The 20,096-nt window shown below is 44.5% G+C and overlaps 1 protein-coding gene across 7 annotated transcripts in view; it reads left to right on the top strand.

The window, feature by feature from the left end:
- The window catches only part of caska (calcium/calmodulin-dependent serine protein kinase a), a 96,010-nt gene that overhangs the window by 64,044 nt on the left and 11,870 nt on the right, over nucleotides 1-20,096 (top strand). For 4 of the 7 annotated variants that reach the window (XM_079170004.1, XM_079170002.1, XM_079170000.1 and 1 more), the window contains exons 9-18: nucleotides 339-422; nucleotides 554-653; nucleotides 1,929-2,050; nucleotides 7,956-8,033; nucleotides 12,579-12,626; nucleotides 13,873-13,953; nucleotides 17,567-17,755; nucleotides 17,853-17,931; nucleotides 18,691-18,776; nucleotides 19,094-19,162. In XM_079170004.1, coding sequence (XP_079026130.1) covers nucleotides 339-422; nucleotides 554-653; nucleotides 1,929-2,050; nucleotides 7,956-8,033; nucleotides 12,579-12,626; nucleotides 13,873-13,953; nucleotides 17,567-17,755; nucleotides 17,853-17,931; nucleotides 18,691-18,776; nucleotides 19,094-19,162 — 936 coding nt within the window. The remainder of the gene's footprint in view (nucleotides 1-338; nucleotides 423-553; nucleotides 654-1,928; nucleotides 2,051-7,955; nucleotides 8,034-12,578; nucleotides 12,627-13,872; nucleotides 13,954-17,566; nucleotides 17,756-17,852; nucleotides 17,932-18,690; nucleotides 18,777-19,093; nucleotides 19,163-20,096) is intronic. The other 3 variants (XM_079170005.1, XM_079170003.1, XM_079170001.1) reach the window with 1 other exon arrangement.

Here is a 20,096-nt window from a genome sequence, read left to right as displayed (position 1 = left end):
CCTGGTTACGATGCAATATTTTAGTCAGTTGCCCAATAGTAGAAAGCTAAAGTTGAGACAAATCCACTTCCTGTTTGCAATGTCCAGTTGAAGCAGCATCTATTGTTGACTTCTTGCCCCTTGACGCGCAGCATACACACTTGCACCACAATACCATAAACCACGGCACTCATTGGTCAGAAATGTAACCTCCTCTTAAATATTGTTACTCAACATCATCATTTTGATCTGTTCACATCAACCGCAGTGCTTTGTTTACACCCATAAATGTCACTTATATATTTGTGGCCGTGCTTATTGCCTTGTGATGCAGTTTACACATTTCTCTCATTTCCAAGGAGAGGGACAGATATGCCTACAAGATCCACCTGCCAGAGACGGTGGAACAGCTGAGGAAGTTCAACTCCAGGAGGAAGCTGAAGGTTTGCATCAACACACACACACACACACGCACATTCTGACATGCAGGCATTGTCACATTTTGCAGCGTTCGAGGCTTGTTTTCATGATTACGAGATAAGTCCTCACAGCTACACATGTGGTTGTGTTTCAGGGGGCTGTTCTGGCTGCAGTGTCCAGTCACAAGTTTAATTCCTTCTATGGAGACCCCCCCGAGGAACTCCATGACTTCTCCGAAGACCCCACCTCCTCAGGTACACAGAGACAATCAGTGTTGCACGTGTTATCCTTTCATCTTTGACACACTTCCTCCCTCATCATTTCCTTCCTCTCGTTTATCCTCTGGTTGAAGTTCTGCTTTTCTCTGTCAGGCCCTGCAGAGAGAGAGCTTCTTACTTCTACAGGCTGACTTTATTCTAGCTGTATTCAAACGCACCACATCCAGCTTACAGTGCAAGCCTTACACACAGGGATCTGATGACACAGGAAATGCTGCCTCACGTTCTTCTCTCCCGTTTGACATTTCATCTCATTACTGGAAGAGTATCGGCACACACAGTTTGGTTACCGTGCACGGCAGCCGGATTCTCGCATTTATCGCAGGATCACATATCGGATGAAAATCCCATCTTGTCAGGCTTCAAGTAAAGTATTTGTGTCCGGTAAGCACGAGCACGGACCAATCAGAGGCGGGATTACAGGTTTGACGTTAAACCCTGCCCCTCTATGCAGGGTGCAGCCAGCTTTACTTGGTGTGAGGAGCTGCTGGCAGCACAGAGAGGCGACTGTTTGCATAAAAACAACAATGGGCGGCTCCCGAAGAGGTTAGCGTAGATGCTGCTTATAGCATCGATTGTATCAGAACTGGAGGGTATTTCTTCATGAAAGAAGTTAGAAATAAAAGTTAGTAACACTTCTGCATTACTCCGTATGAACGCTGAACACACAGCGTACGGCTTAGCGTTTCCAGATATAGACATTTCTCCTTTTGAAATGTGGTTCCTTTATTTGTCACACCAAGTATTCTGCATGCAGCTGCGTGCACCGGACCGAGACTCGCGTACCGTGAATGTTCGGCACAAATGAACTAACCGTTAAAGCCCTCGTCATCAAGCAAGCTTATAGACTCTCAAAGTATTAATACTTCAGCATGCGTTTATCCTTCTCATTGTGTTACTGACATTAACAACACTAGCAGACACATTTCTATTTCCCAACAATATTAGCTTCCGACTGTTTTTAACATTGATATTGACGTCTGTGTTTATTTGTTTGTGTGTTTCTATTAATGCTTCCTACCTGCTAGGACTACTAGCAGCAGAACGTAGGTATCCGCTGGTGCTCTGTGTGCTGTACTCTTAAATCTTTGTTAGGTCGTCTTTCTGTTTTTAGTGTCTTATCTTTACTGCTTTTAGGAAACAAAATGTTTCAGTGCATCTGCCTGCTCACCGTAAATGCATTCAGAGAGCCTTGAGGTGACTGATGGACCATTGCTCTAATGTGTGTGTGTGTGTGTGTGTGTTTTGCAGGGGCTGTCTCTCAGGTGTTGGACAGTTTAGAGGAGATCCACGCTTTGACAGACTGCAGTGAAAAGGATCTAGATTTCCTTCACAGTGTTTTCCAGGACCAGCATCTACACACACTGCTCGATGTAAGTGTCACACTGAAGCACACTGGGATGAATCCACCTTTTATGAGCCAATCATTTTTCTTTTTTTATTGTGATGGCTTTATTGGTAACTAATGGAACAGAATAATGATTTGTTAGTCAGGCGGTTCATAAAAGCTTCAAAGAGCCTCCGTTAAGTTTAATTCTCTGGCAGCAGGACGTCGTAGCAGCAACTGCAGTATCCTTGGAATTTAATAAGAAATGAAGCAAGACGGCAAAAATAAAGGAAACAGTGTTGGTTACAATTTATTTCTTGGCCTCAAAATAACCGTAACCTGACCCTTTTGGTATTGTCGTGCACGGTGCAGCGTTGAGAGGAGAGGCATGATGAGAAGTGAGGCGGTAATGTGTTGTGGTTGAAACTGGTCATAAACGCTCAGAATAGACATTCAGGTCTGTTTCAGCGCAGCGTCTCCTAATTCTAGGTACAACAACAAAGTTCATGCTACACAATGTTTATAGATTCATTGTGGTTCTAGAACTATGTGATCCAACTTCAGGCTGCTGCAAAATATGAACACGAACTCTCTACTTTACTGGTTTATGTTTGACATCCTGGGAACGTCTTGGATTGTAAGTAAATAACTAATATTTTTTATTCCATTTGAGCCAAATCCTTCTGTGCTCATAGTCATCTGTGGTCCACTGGCCATGGTGTTGTCTCCTGGGCAGCACTTGAGCATTGGATGGATAAAAAAATATATATATAGATATTTATTCAATAGCAATACATTTCATTCACTCTGCGCACTCCAGAGCTGAGCTACTCGTCTTTCTCTCCTCCCTTCTCCAGCTTTGTCCTTTCATACGAGACAGGAAACAGTCACACTTCGGTCCACAAGATGTGATCAATTATCCGCCTCTCTTTGAGCGGTCTGTCCTCCAGGTAAATCTGTGAAGCTGAAGTGCTTATACCGACAGACACGTTGCACAGTTTTATATTAAAATGTGATATCAAAGGACAAGTTTTGAGCTCCAATTTTGCAGCCTTGTTGTAAAATGGAATGATCTCTCTAAAACAAAAGATTTTAAACACACATAAACATACGCAGGCCGTCTTTAAATCGCGCTCAGACCGACTGTGGGATTGTTTTTCGCCGGCGCCTTAAACAACACGCCCCAACCAACGCAGCCTTCTGTTCTGTTTTAACACAGGAATGTTTTCAGTCTCATTCTTCACTTAAGGCTGAATATTAAACGCGTTGGGAGCTTGTGGAAAATGTCTAGCGGCCTGGATACGACCAGCGTTTATGACTTAGCATTATGCACTGGCCTTTACGATTGCATGTTTAATATGAGGCATAAATAGCTTCCTTCCACCTGCACACACAAGAACTCTCATTGCTCTGGAGGCAATCTAAAAAGGTCATGTTTTCAAATGTGTCATTAAATTCCGTCTGTATTTCGTCTGTGCACATGTGTGTGTGTGTGTGTGTGTGTGTGTGTGTGTGTGTGTGTTAAACATAAACGGCGGCAGAGTGTAAGCGGTGAACTTGACTGATGGCCGGTCGCTGAGACTGTGAGATGTTGAGCTGCTGGTCACAGCAGCGGCGTGATGACCTGCAGCTCAACAGCTGCTTGGCCACATAACCACCATATTGGGTCACAAAATAACAGCTCCCAGCAGCCGGCGGTGGAGCGAAGACATCATTTTAGATTAGTACACAGTTTGTGTGACACTCTGAGAGCCTCATTTTGTCTGTTATTATCTCCCTAATACATTTAGTTTGCTCTGTTCTCTCTCTCTGCGTCTCTTGGTGTTGAACAGAAGATTTGCTGGCAGGACGGGAGAATTTGCAAGAGGAGAAAACATGAGAAATACTAATCAGAAAATAAGATGATAATAACGATGCTGGAAAACAGCAAGTAGTGTATCAATGTTCCAGCTTTGATGCAAATACTTTGACTCAGGACAAAGTTATTGGATGCGTTTCTCTTTCTCTGAGGCTTTTGCCATATTATACATATTGTGTTGCTAATAACAAGGACCCCTTGTCTGGCAGCTTTTTCTTACTTGTTGGAATACATCAGGCCCGTGGAGCTGGTAGAGATTCAGAGTCCTTTGCACAGATATAAAGTCCAAAACATTGACATCTGTATGAGCATCTCTGAGCAGCAACTGTGGAGCAGTTAGGCTGAAAGGGTGAGTGGCTGTTGAAGGAGAGGAGACGATTAGTCACTTTCCTCACCGGCCTGTTCAGAGCTGCCTCTGTGATTCAGACTCTTGCAGACATAAGCTCATGTCTCTGTCGACGAGCTGCTGCAGATGTTTGCAACGATGGGGGCTCTTAAATAGATGTTGTTCCTCTTTAACAGGTTTCAAGAACCACACTAGTTTAAGGGACTGAAATGAAAACATGTGAGGGAATCACTGGGACTTGCATGGAGGCAATTGAGGAAATGAGATTGCTGAAGAGAGGTGTGTGTGTGTGTGTGTGTGTGTGTGTGTGTGTGTGTGTGTGTGTGTGTGTGTGTGTGTGTGTGTGTGTGTGTGTGTGTGTGTGTGTGTGTGTGTGTGTGTGGGGGTCATTTTAAAGGCTCTCCTAGTTGCTGGAGGCTGAATAGGTTGAAAGTGGGTTGCAGGAGACTGGTGGATCTGCCAAATGTGTGTGTGTGTGTGCAGCAGTGTCAGTGGGAGCCTGGGGCTGCAGATGTCTCCTTTTCAGCCTCCGTTTCACACCCCTGCCCCAATGTGAGAGGAGGAGGGGGGGAGTCAGAGAAGGACAGAAGAGTGCAGTGAAGGAACAATGGCTTCTATTGTCGGGCCTCTTTCGTTCTATGCACAACAAGCACGGCCTCCATCACTATCTGTGCGGCTGAAAGTAGCCTCCGCACCGCTGACACAAGCAGGGATCCTGTAGACAGCGAGCAGATGGAGGCTGCTGGTTTAGAGATCTAGTTTGCACTGTGATGTCTGCGTCTTTCTGACGAACCACTTCAGCGTCTCCTGGGTGAGTGTTTCTTCTTCCTGCTTTCCCCTCTGATGTGTTTGCAGGAAGCGTGTTTTGTGAAGAGATGCCTCAAGCTAATTCAAAGTCAGCAGCCTGGTATCCCCATGTGTGTTTGTGTGTGTGTGTGTGTTTGGCGTTTGACATGTATAATGAGGAGCTTTAGTCGAGTGCATTTGTTTAGCTTTTTCCTCATGTGCCGGTTTGCGAAGCTCTTTAGGCTTCTAATGGAGGCGGGGTAATAATTTGCCCTTAAGGAGAATTTACTCGTCACTCATAGGAACTTTAATATTGTTTTTAAAATATGAGCCGCTTTTCGGCACATAAAGAAACAGCCACAAAGATGTGATGCAATCATTGCTTGTGCCTGTCAGATTTCTAAACGTTGTAATCTGCAAACTTGAATTACCGTTGCCTGGTTCTCAGCATGTGATGCACGTTTCCAACCTGTAAATATCTGAATATTTGGGACGGCACGCTCCGAGTACGATTGAGCCCTCGGGCTGTGTGGTTCATTATGGTTTATTGTGGTGGTCTTATAAGGATTTCCTGAGGAGCGTGTTGTGTTTGTCCTTCTGAGACACTTTGCTCGTGAAGGGGGGGATGCAGATGCACACTTCACACGTGTGTCCTCGTTCCCAGAAGGACCCTTCTTTTGTTCTGGTGGAGTCTGATTTTCACAGCGGGGAGAGATGCAACGTCCTCCCTCTTTAACAGAAACACACACACACATTTTCATTTACATATAAAACCCACAATGCCTTTTATTTTCCTGCCCTCCGTCTGTCTACTGGACCTCGTGAGTGCGTCTGGATGGGCTGTTAGAGAATCACACAAATGGATCACTTTACAGAAATACACCAGATGCGTTTTACCGCCATGGCATTAGCTGAGGAGTTGTTTTCCACTGTAATGAAAACCACGCCGGCTTCCCGTTAAAACTTCTCTTCAAAATAACATTAACAACCCAGATTTAGGTCTCTGACACTCGCGTATGTTTTATTAGAAAATCTTTTTCATGTCGAAAACAATTTCACAGAACAGCAACATCATTGCCAGGCACCATGACGTCCACATCACAAACTTTATACATTATGCACGGCAAGCATTTGCACATTAATTATCCATGATTGTGAAAGCATCGAGCAGAAAGAAGGTAAATTAGATGTTAATGAGTGAGGGAGCCACGTTCTTTATTCCAACACATATTTTATCCCTTTTGTCCGTCATTTGTCAGTCTAAGTAGCATCTGCTGTTTCACATGAACTTCTTCAGCGAGTGGAACTGCCTCAGGACTTGATAACAAGTGGGAATATTTGGGAGGGAGATTGGAATTGTTCCTTTTTTTTTTAGGATTTACAAGCGGTAATCTGAACGTGTAAAAATCAGGTATCTTGCCCCATGATGTCACAAACACTAACGTCCTAAATAGGCCTCAAAGTAAGGGCTCGTCATATCATCTAACAGCATCTAAAACCTGAAACATACAGACAATCCAACATCACGTCATGCAGTGATCGGCCAGATGTGCAAAGGCGAGAAAATAAGCAACGTCTGAACTCTCACGCTCCCTTTTTGTTTCATTCTACACACCGACTTCCTTTGTACAACCGAGTGCAACACCACGAATGTGTCCCGGGAGATGCTTTTCCAAAGTGGTGCACCGTTGTTTTGTGCGGTTGCCCGCTACGATGGCAGGCTCTGTGCCTTTTGAGCGTGGCCGTCAGAACAGCTACAACCAGCATTCAGCTGTGGTCTAATTACTGTCACTATACGTGGTGAAGCAAAACTGAACCACTGAAGAGTTGAATCCTCACTGTTCAATCCAATGCACAGAATGCATGCTTAATGTTGTTTGTGTGTCCATCACAGGCGCTGTGATGGCCGTCACATGTCCAGTGGTGCAGCTGCTGTTGTGAGAAAGGGGAAAACAGAAGAGCTGTCTGGTACAAAAGCACCATTTGTGTGTGACCCTCTGTGTCTGCCTCTGAGTGCTTTCCTCTGTTTGTGTTCTGCACAGCAGGTTAAATGGATAATACACCAGACGACTGGCTCATCAAGCGTCACACGGATGTGTCTGTGAATATGGGGATGGTTGTTTTAGATGGCTTTGATCGGCTGCTGGTTGTGTTTCAGGACCATTTTGTCTACAAACATGAAATCTCTTAAGTGCACCCACGCTGCTCGTCTCTGACTAGGCCCCTCTACACTCCAGTCTAGTCAGCGCTGTTTATTAGTCAGCTGGGAGCTTTATAAACAAAGCTCTTGTGTCTGTCGTCCTTCACTCCGGGAGATGAGAAAACAGTTCCTTCTTGTTAACAGTTAGACGTCAAGAAGGAAAAAGAACAAAACGGAAAACAGTGGTGTGGACTCTCTGAAGTGTACAGAGAGGGAGGCTGATGATAAATGGGAGAAATAAGGATAAATGTTTTGTTTTGAACCAATTTCACTTGAAAAATACCAAACTTTTGACCCCATTATGTCTCCACACGCCCAAAGATAGCTGTGGTTCCTGCCACATAATGCAGTTCACAGTAAACAAGGCCCTCTAGACTTCTATTAAACTGAGCTGCTGATGATGAGATCCTCTGAGTGAGGAAGCAAACTGTTTTCACAGAAGGTTTGCACTGCAACAGCTTTTTTATAATCATGTTTATTTAGTTAGAATAACGTCTTTATTTGTCAAAGTAAAGTACTGAAAACTGTATTTCTCTGTTTATATCGTAGTATTCTATTGTACTAGTGTAGAACCTCCTACATTTTACACAAGCTTTACAGAATTTGTGAACATTGATGAGAAGACGACGAGCCGCCTTGATCAACTTGATCTCATCACTCAGCTGTTCACGAGACGCCATTGATCACGTTGACCTCATTGTGTGGCCCTCGGCTCGTCCGTCCGACTGATTGATTGACTGACTTTTATCTTTTTGTTTCAGCTCTACGATAAGATCAACACCAAGTCGTCCCCACAGATCAGGAACCCCCCCAGTGATGCCGTGCAGAGAGCCAAAGAGGTGAACAAACACACACACACGTCCTCGCGTCAACACGAGCGTATCTGCGCTTCCTGTTTTTTCCTCCTCCTCTTCTTCATGAGACGTGTGTGATCATGAATCTAACACGCTGTGAAGATGACAGACTCGCTAGTCGCCGGCTTTCCTCTTTAAGCTCACACTTGTGCATTAATCCCTCCGGCCTCTCGCTCACTAAAGCTCTAACTCATCACTGCTGTGGATCCTTCTGCTCACCTGCTCTGTTCATGTATATGAGCTGTTCTCAGTAAGAGGTGTCCTGGGTGGGAAATACTTCAACTGTAATGTCGGTCTTTAGACGGGATCTTTATTTAAATATGTACGAAAATGATTGGAACAATCTTCATCAGAAGCGGGGCTGTGGAAGCCTAATGTTTGAATTTAAGAGTCTGATAAAATGGTGATTATAACCATAACTCCATAACTGGAGTGCTCCCTTAGAGCGTACGACTCTGTAGGACAGCGGACACTCGTCATGCCGCGCTTTTTGCTGAAATACGGTGAATGTTGGATCAATGTAATGCTGAGCTGTAACAAGAAAAAGCCTCAAAAGGGTCATTTATGCCTTGTGAGCAAGTTTTACGATGCCGGGGTCCCCGAGAGCAGTTTCATAAGTCATTTTACAATTTTAAAGTTGATGGGAGTCGCTGGTGAAAATTATTTTAGCTTCTGAAATATTGATCTTACAGGCAAAGCTGGAGAGTGTTACGATTTTTAGCTTTTTGACTTGCAGAGGGTCCACAGTGCCAACATGGATACCTACAGTGGAGGTTTTGATTGATTTATTTTCATTTCTGCGTGAGGTTTCACTCGTTGAGCAGTTGATTCCCTTTGTGAAATAGAGGGATAATGTCATGTTCTCATTACTGAGCAGTGGATTCATGTTCTTGACAGTGACTTGGGGTCGCAGCATGCAGAAGTGGACACTTTGACAGATGTGTGCTACTGAGAAGGACACGATTGCTAACTGATTATTGACTTGCTTCATGTTGTCTTCACTAATAATAATCTTCACTAGCTGAAGAAACCTGTAGGGAAGAACACAAGCAGCCCAGACTGACCAATCACAGTTCTTGCTGTCTCTAAGTAGCCTCCATGGTTCCATGACATGGTTCCGACGGCCCATGAAACCTCTTTAGGTTCCTAACAACCATTGTTCTGAAGGTCTAGTGTGACCCAAACCATTATCTGTTCCTAAAACTGACCAAGTAGACAGAAAGCACTGAAGGCAAACTGCTCCCATGTGTGAATCTGGACTTATTCTGCATAATTATTCATTGCCACGTGCTTCTGTTTGATGCATAGAGAGAGTGTATTTTCGGAGCCGGTGGCTTTACTGCACCATAGGGAGCGGTACCTCTTCACGGAGTCCTCCATGTTGCACCGCCATGTTTCTACAGTAGCCCAGAGTGGACAAACCAAACACTGACGGCCATCGTAGTCCTCCGACATGCTTGGAAAACGAGGGCTGAGTGGAGGGGTGTTCAGTTCTGCATTGCATCCTCTGGCATGAAAAGGAAATACTCAAATACAACGCAAGTACCTCAGATTTCCTTCGCCTTTGATTGGACTGCTAAAAAGTAGGCGGGGTTAAAATGAAAAGGATTGTGGCTCCACACGCACAGGATGGATGGATGTCATGAAATTATTGATTCAAAATTGTTTGGTACTAGCTTTATGTAACCACACATCATATTTAGGTTCACAGGAAGAGAAGATGATTGGATCTTCATAGATTTTTGGGTATTTTCTCCTGCATGTGTCGTTAAATAGGTACACAATATGACCCGGGCTGTAAGAGGATTAAAAAGGCATTTTTCACTCGACGTCGTTGAAGTGAAACTCGACACGAACATGACACGAGTACACGGACAAACGGTCCAGAACCTTCCTGCAGTTCGGTTTACAGCTGCACTCAAATTATATTGACTCAAAAAACAGAAAGCGAGATTGAATTATTCAATTATTTATGTTGAGTTATTGAGTCCTGTATAAGCTTCCTCTCAATCCTCGGTGACCTCTTGAGATGTATTTGCTCCTGAGCCGACTCCCTGTGACTCAGAGCAGCTGTACCACAGCAGCCCACCGGCCCGTTTACACAGAGACGTTTTAATAAAGATATCTGGCTTCTGTGTTTGACCTTCCTCATTAGAGATGCTGCTTAATGTAACACACACACACACACACACACACACATCAAGTGTGTTTGTCAGCGATTAGTGTGGTTTTGCTTTCTTCACAGAGAGTTGCATTATGGTCTCCGGGGTCTGACCCCGGCTCTGACGGGTTCACATCCACGCCGTTGGTTTGGGTTGATGTGTTAACCTCTCAGTGTACTCTAAACACTGGAGCAGGATGCAGACTGGAACTGGTGCTTTAACAAGGAGTGTGAAAGAAGTGTGTGAGGGAGAAAGCTGTGTGTGTGTGTGTGTGTGTGTGTGTGTGTGTGTGCGGATAGACCAAATGCTGCCGTGTTTACGTTGTGTGCTTTGTTGAGGGGAGCAATTAAAAAGTCTGAATAGCGAGGGAGTGGGCGAGGGCTGGCGTCTCAAATCCCAGCGCTGTTAAGACGGAGAGAGCCATTTAGGGGAGTGGAGCTCCCTTTTATGTGGCTTTGGTTCATGTCAAAGAGACCTGGCTAATTAACCCAGCTCTGGTACACTGTGTCCGAAAAGTCCACGACCGCTGAGAGAGTCTGGTTCACATTTTCCTACTTAAATGAGTCTAGATGGATCAAGAGCTGTAGATGGAGCCACAGCAGATTCAACACTGTCTCTGTGGGTGTGAGGGAGTGGCAGACTTGTTTTTTTTATTAGGTTACTGGTTGTCTCTACTCTGCTCATAAACCAAACTCACTGTATTTTTCATGCATTTTAGAGTAGACACTTGGAGCGATGCATGTTTTCAACCGCTGGAATAAAATGCTTTTTTTTCCAGCTTTTTATACGTAGGAAAGTTATAATATCTGCTCCAGGGTTTAGGAAAGCTCAGGTTTGTCTTCAACATTTATGCTTTACTGGCCAAAGGAAATACAACAGCCAAGGTTTTTACTCACAACACTATACAGTAAAGTGTCCTCCTTCAGTGCAGACATTATATATTCCAAAGCTTACCTGAAGTTCATGTAAGAATTCAGCCCCCAGAGTTAATAATCAGGCGCTTATCTCTTATCAGTCTTTTTAGTACAAAATCCACCCGTTTTTCTTACTATCCTTCCACTGCAGTTCAACATGGAAACAAGAAAAGGGAATGTTGTACTGAAAGGACTGAAACTCAGACTGTCTGATATGAACTTCGGGTAAATGTTTGAATACATTTCGGCACAAATCATGGATCACTTGCATTATAAGTGAATCATGAAGAGATCTCTTAAAGGCCGGTATGAACAGCAGGAATGACTCCAGCCAGAGAAACCTTCAGCGTCCATGTGAGCACATGATTATTCTTTTAAGTCAGACTTCAATTTATTTTAACGCTCCGACTAATCAGCCGTTTTGGTTTTATTTGTTCCTTTTTTATTGCTGAATTTCCAAGAAACATATGATTTAAAGTGGTGCTTTTGTGTGATTCATTGTGGAGAAACTCAGTTTTACAGATCAGTCGATTCATCGATTCGTCGACAAAATCGTGCGAGTGTTAAAATGTCTTTGGTCGAGGACAACCCATAATGTATAGAGGACTGTAGGAACCTCAGTATAGAGAATGGTGATAGATGACCAAACAATCCGGCACATCTGACTCACTTGGATCATGACAATGGAACAATTTATGTGCCAAAGCACCACCTGCAGTAACTTCTGATTGTTGCCAAAGCACGTTTGCTTTTAATCTAGAGTCCTTTCGCTCAGGAGAGTGTTGGTTTTAAATACCTCTCAGGTGTGACAGAAAAGTGTTTGGCTTTTCCTGTGTTTGACAATCTGTATTGTAAATCCATGCAGGTGGAATCCCAACTTTCTTATTTTGAGTCCAGGTTCACTTTTAGCAGAAGGAAATCTACTGATGCTCGAGAGCGACTTGCTTCAATACAGTTTCACCTCAAATTAACTCATCATTTAATCTCGGTTGTGCCCTTCAGGGACTCCCCTCCTCCTCCTCCTCGTCCTCCTCTGCTTTACTTCTGTCTCTTCTGATTCTCTCTGGCTGACACTGAAATGCTTTGAACCGATCACACTGCAGCTTCCAGCGGACTCTTGTGGGGTTTGTGGCCCAGCGGAGCAGCGATAAGGTGCCCTAAACTTCAACAAAGCTTTCTTCTGACTGCACTAACGCTCCTCTTCGCCTCCAAACGTATCAGCTGAATACGTTCTGTTGGTGTGAGAGCTAATCTTTCTTGGGAGTGAAGTTAACCGCTTTGGCTGTAGATACTAATCTCACAAATTCTTAGCCCATTCAAACTGGCTGGCTTTGATGAAAGGCGGCGGTTGGAGTCTCTCTCTTTCCCCTGACCTCTGTCATCACGTGTGAGCTCTCCAAACAGGACGATCTCCGGCTTGTGTAACCTTATTCCTGTGTCTTCCTCCACTAAAGAGTTCCTCCCAAGACGAAGCAAGTGGCGCTTTGAATCACCTGGAATATGTAAGCGCTCAACACACCGCCGCGGCGCCATGTTCACGATACTAACGAGCAGAAGGCAGAAGTGGAGAGGACATGTGACTGATGTCCATGAAGGTCACTGCTGGGAAGCAGTTTCCTGGTGTTACTCCAAGTCAATAAGAATCAACAATACTAACGAACACTGAGACAAAACGACACAATAACCCATAAAGCTGTCTCGTACCAAAGATACAGTTGCGCTACATAATTTCATGACCTCCTCAGAGAACTGAAATAATCAATTAAGCTCAAATGAAAGCAGAATGAATATATGTGACCCTCAATATTACTCAATGTATCTGTAGGAGCAAAGAACTCCTTCAGTCAAATGAATGGATTCCATTCATGATGAACTCCTTTATTTAATCAGGTAATCTCATCGTGATGAAGCGCCGCAGAGAGACGGAAAACACACATTTTGTTTAAAATGAGCCAGTAGGCGATACATTCAGGTTTTACAATCCTCTGTAATTGGCAGTGAGATTAGAGAAAGAATATCTTTATAGTGAAGCAAAGACCTGATGGTTGACTTTACTCTCAAATAACCTCAAAACAGAATCAAAAACATGTTTTATCTTTTAGATTGGACAGTTTCAGTACCAGTTAAGTGTGCAAATGGCCGGGAGAATAAAACACGTTTGTCCTGTCGGCTTTATAGATTGTAGCGTATGGTTTTGATCCCAATGAGTAAATATGAGTATTATAGTTTAGAGATAATTAATACTTTAATGTACACACACTCGTTAACCACACACCTCTCTGATTGACAGGCATACTAAAGGAACAGAGTGTAAGTCGACAATGTAGGTTTCAGTAGTACTCACACACACACACACACACACACACACACACTCTCTCAGAGGCCTCACCTCTACAATGCCACATTCACCAGTCAGGCGCAACATAACTGGAGCTGACGTCGAGTCACGTCAAAAGGGCAGGAGGAGGGGCAGAGCCTTGACCGGCTCCTGTGGTGTCCAGAGTTGGAGTCACATTGGCTGTGGAGATGTTGGAGGCGGGGTCAGGGCCAGTTTGAGGGGTGGGTGGGTGGGGGGGGGGGGGGTTGCTGTGAGGTTGTTGGGTCGCTCTCCATACGTCTGTCTGAGGTGCAGCAGGTACAGCAGGGCGCTGAGGTACGAGCGTGTACGATTTTGGAAGAAGAAGAAGAACTTCTGCGTCTTAAAAACAAACTGTTGTGATGCTTTTTTTCCTCTCTCTACACCTCCAGGTACTGGAAGAGATCTCCTGCTACCCAGAGAACCACGAAGCTAAAGAACTCAGACGGATACTGACCCAGCCGCATTTCATGGTGAGTCCAAAAAGAAGAAACACACACACACACACACACACACACACACACACACACACACAGGACTCATGTCCGTCAGACCTCCCAGACGGGTTCAGGAGGCCTCTTAACAAACAGACGAAGCTCCACTGACTCCCTGTGTCTCTGGCCTCAGCAGCCGGCGGCTATATTTTGCAACTTCACTCGTAAGCTTAGAAAGCGCTAAACAGAGACTGACACAGGTGTGAGTCAGAGGCTTCATTTTCTACATCCTGGTGTCAGTTAGAGCGGTAAAGTGGTTGCAGCTTATATCAAATAAATATGAATGTGACGAACAGACATTCAAGGGCACAGTTTTTGGTGTTAAATCACTTGAATGTGCCTTTTTAAAAGAGCCCGCTGTGAACACACTTAAAGCATGATTTAATGGTAGTTCTGCTGGAATAGATGCGTGTTTTAAGAGGCCTGAGGATCTGAGCAGCAAGGGTTAATCCAGTCAAGGGAGAGTCACTGTAGGGCTCTCAGCATCCGCCCCTGCTAATCCCATCACGTTAATGCGTCTGACTTCCGCCTCTGATCAGTGGTCTGCTCGATATCAGACGGACAGACCAACAGGGGGGGGGGGGGGGACATGAAACAGAAGGAGACAAAGGAGAGAAAAGTGTATCAAAATGAAATGATAAGGAGAAAGAGATCAGTAATGAAGATGAGTGGAAGGAGGGGGTCCACGGGCTGTGAGGTGAGGAAGGAGGGGAGGTGTGGACGGAGGTCAATAAGGCGTAGTCTGATGCGATGTGCTGTGTCGGGTCAGAGGCCCGGCTCCCTCATAGCGCTACGAGAGCGTAAACCGACGGAGCGAGGGAGGAAGAGAGCTCCACATTCCAACGAGTTCAAGTGAGAGCCAAGTGCAGACGAGCCTTGTGAGGAATTTCTGTTTTAGTGCTTTTTTTTTTTTCCCCTCACTAGTTCCAACATTTGGGGAAATACAATTCTCAGCTTTTTATTCTAAGAGAGAGAGATGAGAAGACCATCACCACTCTTATGTCTCTGCGTTATGTGCAGGGGTAAAGTTGAGAGGAGCTTAGCTCAGCATAACGACAGGAAATGGGGAAAACTAACCACTAACCTTTATTAAATGACACACAGGTAGCTCTGACCGTCTGTCTCCCAGCACCTCTAAAGCTCACAAATGAACACCATACATCTCGTTTGTGTTCTTAAGAGGAGCTACTTATTACTTGATATTTGTGACGAGATTCAGGGATGTCACAGAGCCCAAGAAAATAGTTCCAACACCAAACTCCCCCGAAAACCCCAAATTGTAATTTTTCCATTTCTCTTTGTGTGTGGATTAAAAAACATCTAGGCCTACTTGATAGCTGTTCTGGTGCTTTCGATCATATCGCATGATCTTTGAGGTGAACTTCAGATTAAAATGTAAGATATTTGAGTTCAACTGTAGAAAAGTCATCGCAGTGTCTTGTTTCTCCCTTTAAGACAAATCATTTAAACCTCCTGCAGTAACTTATGTCACTGTATGACTGTACAGTACCCTTTGAGACCTTACAAACAGGATCTGTTAGATTTTGATCTCGTCTTTCTCGTGAACGCCTCTGATGTCAACAGACATGTTGAATTTAGAGTTTTTTTTCTTTTCAGAGAATTCAACCGGGGCAACAGATGATCTTTAAAATCTCTCACACTCCGCGATTATGATCCGTCCTGCTCCCTCTCTCGTTTGTCTTTTCTTGTGCTGCTTTGCTTTTTCTCACACTCACTCATGCACACACTCGCACAGCATGGGGGCGACGAGTTAACCCCTTAACCCTAGTCCTCATTAGGGCGAAGTCACACACACACACACACACACCTGAACTTCCTCTGTGTCTCGGAACGTGAAGTTTCCTCTGTGTGTGATGTAGTTTGACATGGAAGTTAGAGACGCTGCCACTCTCTTCATGTCTCTGCCTCTCTGATCTGCTTTCCTTCCTCGTGTGTGTGTGTGTGTGTGTGTGTGTGTGTGTGTGTGTGTGTGTGTGTGTGTGTGTGTGTGTGTGTGTGTGTGTGTGTGTGTGTGTGTGTGTGTGTGTGTGTGTGTGTGTGACGCAAGACGGTGACAGGTTTCCCCTTTTGTTGATGTTTGATTGCTGTCTTCTGAAGTTCAGACCGGTTTGTTAAAGTGCCACTCAGGGGCTTCTGTGGCTGTCAGAAGAGTAGAGTGGAGCACTGAGGAACCAGCGGGCAGAGGGGGGGGGGGGGGCACAACAAAGGCACCTGAGGAAAATAGGGGGGAATACCTGAAAGCGTGGCAGAGTAAGGAGTCAGACAAAGTCGCGGTGTGAATCCCTCCGGCTCGTTGGCCGTCTGACTGGAGAATGAAGTCGAGCAGGAGAGGTGCTGGTGTTTTCCACCAGTGAGACAATATTTTTAGGGTTCAGGATTCCACACACTTTGAGTCAAATGCATGTATTTCGGTGCCCAGCGCAGAGCACACGGTGCACAGGTGGGAGGTTGGTTCAAAATGAGGCAGCACAAAGCGAGTCGTTGGTGTTTATGTCTAAATATATCTGAAACATTGCGCTGAGAATAGACGTCTCAGGAACACAACCGTTTATGGTGCAAACCAACTTCATGCTGCTGCTAACAAAGTATGTGGTTTTAATTCTTCAAACCTAAATACATTATTGTATTAAACACTTACCAGCCAGTAGATGTGTTTAAATCATAGATACATTACATTTGATTAAAGCAGGTCAGTAAATCAGTCTGTAATGATCTATAAATTAAGTCATGTACATTAAGACCCGCCTGGAAGAAAACATGAACACTGACATCATTCTTTAGCACAATTATTCACTGATTTTAGAATTTAAAATATTTATATTGCACTTTCACAATAAAATGAACGGAGCACTGCTCTCACTAGTTGTGCTACATTCTTTTTAATGTACAAATATTTGCATCATAAAGGACTTAAAATAAGCTTGTTCTTCACCTGAATTCAATGCATTTTCGTTTTGCTTCTACTGCAGCCGCGACTCTTCAGGAAAGTTTCTCACAGGCTGCTTCTGCAGAGTTCTCCTGCAGCGGCATGAACACTCCCCAAAAGTGAAGCCAAGTCACCTCCATCGCCTCCTGGTGGCTGGCTGTCAGCGTCGGTGTTTCATTTGATATAGTTTTCTATGAGCGGTGCTCGCATTTTAAATGTCAATATTGCAGTCGATCATGTTCATTTAATTGTGGGAAGCCAAAATTGGGGTCGTGATTAATATTTGATTAATTGTGCAGCCATAAAATCCCTGCAGCCAAACAGACCTCTACGTTATTATGATTTATCGTAACTAAACTCATCAGACGGTCTTTTATAAAGTGATAGTCTGGGTGTTGGATTACCGGAGCTCATTGTTTCTGTGCTTCACGTCCTACTTTAGAAAATCAATTCAGAAAATCAAAGGCTGTCCACTTCTCTGGTCTGACTTCATTCTGTCAATCCTGGAGAAGTTAGCCTCCATAACTACATGTCCTTGGATCACTGACTCCGTGCTGTAGCCGAAGCCCCCCGTCACATTCTGCTGTGTTCGTGTCTTTATAAAGTCCGAGCCACTCTTAACCGTGTTCGCGTGCGTGTCCACAGGCTCTGCTGCAGGCCCACGACGTGGTGGCCCACGAGGTTTACAGCGACGAGGCTCTGAGGGTGACCCCTCCGCCCACCTCGCCCTACCTGAATGGAGAGTCCCCGGAGAGCACCAACGGAGACATGGACCTGGAGAACGTCACCAGGGTCCGCCTGGTCCAGTTCCAGAAGAACACAGACGAGCCGATGGTACGCAGTTTATCGTGTTCACTGCACTCACGCTGGAGCTTTTTGTTATCTCTGGATCACCCTCTGGATCCACGTGTTCGTGTGTTAATGTGTGCAGGGCATCACGCTGAAGATGAACGAGTCAAACCACTGCATCGTTGCCAGGATAATGCACGGGGGAATGATCCACAGACAAGGTACGCTCTCACCAACTTTATGCATAAGACATGTGACGTTTTTAGAAATTGATTCCTCCAGGCTGTATGACTCGGGTTCACTATTCATGTACGCAAGAAGATTAACTACTTAATTACACAAGTAACCTGTCTTTAAAAAAATCATATTAAATCAAGTCTTTGCCTTCTTTGTGCAGCAATCGACAGTTTTGACATCCTGTGATGGTGTTCACCTTAAACTCGGCGTTGTCTTGTTGTGACATCTGTGATAATCAACCAGTAATCAGACGGTTTGACTCTTTCATGTCAAACGGCACCATGTGGCTACTCCGGCCGTGTCATTTACTTAAAACAATAGTTTTGCAGAAAATATCCTCTTACTATTATTAATCTATAGAAGCAGAAGTCCAAGAATTTTCCTGCTTTTCTTCTGCTCGTCTTCTAAATAAACAGTCTGAATTTGAAGAAATGAAACTCTTTGATCTTCACTTAAACACAGCGCGGTAAGTGTGCACATGCTCCCGTCGGGCCAGACATTTCAACAGCTGCTTTGTCTCTGCTCTTGTGGTGGAACGCAGCACTTGCTCCACTGTTGCATTGTGACGGTAGCATGCTGCTAATTAATCCCCAGAGGATTTATCATGTGGTAATTGGAAAGAGACTCCTATCACAAAGGATTCTTCTCCCTACAACAGAAAAAAACAGAGCAACAGAGGCTAGTGAAATATAGTGAGGCTGTTTAATGAGGAGGAAAGGTTTGATTCCACTTCTGTCTTTCAGGAACGCTGCATGTAGGAGACGAGATCAGGGAGATCAACAGCATCAGTGTGGCCAACCAGACTGTTGAGCAGCTGCAGAAGATGCTGGTGTGTGTGTGTGTGTGTGTGTGTGTGTGTGTGTGTGTGTGTGTGTGTGTGTGTGTGTGTGTGTGTGTGTGTGTGTGTGTGTGTGTGTGTGTGTGTGTGTGTGTGTGTGTGTGTGTGTGTGTGTGTGTGCATAAGCTTATGACTAAGTGTGTTAGTTCATGCTTCAGTGTTTATCTCTTCTGTGTAAATCAGCAAAATGTCACACGCTCAACATGAGAATAAACTGTGTGTGTGTGTGTGTGTGTGTGTGTGTGTGTGTGTGTGTGTGTGTGTGTGTGTGTGTGTGTGTGTGTGTGTGTGTGTGTGTCCGTCCACAGAAGGAGATGCGAGGCAGCATCACCTTTAAAATAGTGCCAAGTTACCGGACGCAGGGCTCCTCGTGTGAGGTAACATCTCCTCTTCTTCCTCTCCTGCCCCTCTTTTCTGCTGATTGTGAGCTCCTGATCTGGTTACTAACTGCTCGCCTGGTTACTGAGCGTGTGTAACACAAGTATTTTGTGTGAGTGTGTGTGTGTGTGTGTGTGTGTGTGTGTGTGTGTGTGTGTGTGTGTGTGAGGGTGTGAGAGTGTGTTTTGCTGTGTTTTGCATTTACAGCACACCAATTTCACAACCAAGATACCGGAACCCCCTCCCCCCCCACCTCCTCTGGTCCAGGAATGAGCCACACCTCTCTGTACAATCCCGTCCTGTGTACTCTTTACAGGGGTGGACAAAATAACGGAAACACCATACAATTAAACATCTTTACAGTAAATACAAGTCCGCTAAAGCTCAGAATGTTTGGCTTTTGTTAAGACTGTTGCATTAATTACAAACAGTGCTTACTACGTGGAACTGTGCAACATTGCGAGCTTTAGGAAATGTATATTTATTTACATGTAATTGTTTTTTTAAGGTATGACAGTTATTTTGTCCACCTCCTGTTCAAAGAGCTGTTGACACACGCACCACTCTTCCAAACCATTCTGCCGTAAACACACGGATAAACATGAACCATCAAAAGACTTGAAATACAATCAGGAGAAGAAACTCAGATACAGAAAGGAGTTCTGCAGTCGAGGCAGCAGCGAATCAAAAGCTTCACCGCATCTTCACCAGTGCAGCTAAGAGGCATTTCAGGACAGAAGGGAATGTACTGATGTAATCTGGCACCAGGCCATGCAAAACCTTGTATGTAATTAGTTAGATTATTTAAAAATGGATTTAAAAAGACATTTAGAACCCAGTTCAAAGATTCTAAAATTGGAGTGACATAGTTATTGTGGTTTCCTTTATTTAGGCTAAAACTCGGTGACCGCTCGGCCACAACACAACTTTTAT

Source organism: Pholis gunnellus (assembly GCF_910591455.1).
Source record: "Pholis gunnellus genome assembly, chromosome: 12".
NCBI lineage: Eukaryota > Metazoa > Chordata > Actinopteri > Perciformes > Pholidae > Pholis > Pholis gunnellus.
This window is presented reverse-complemented; position numbering and strand designations above follow the sequence as displayed.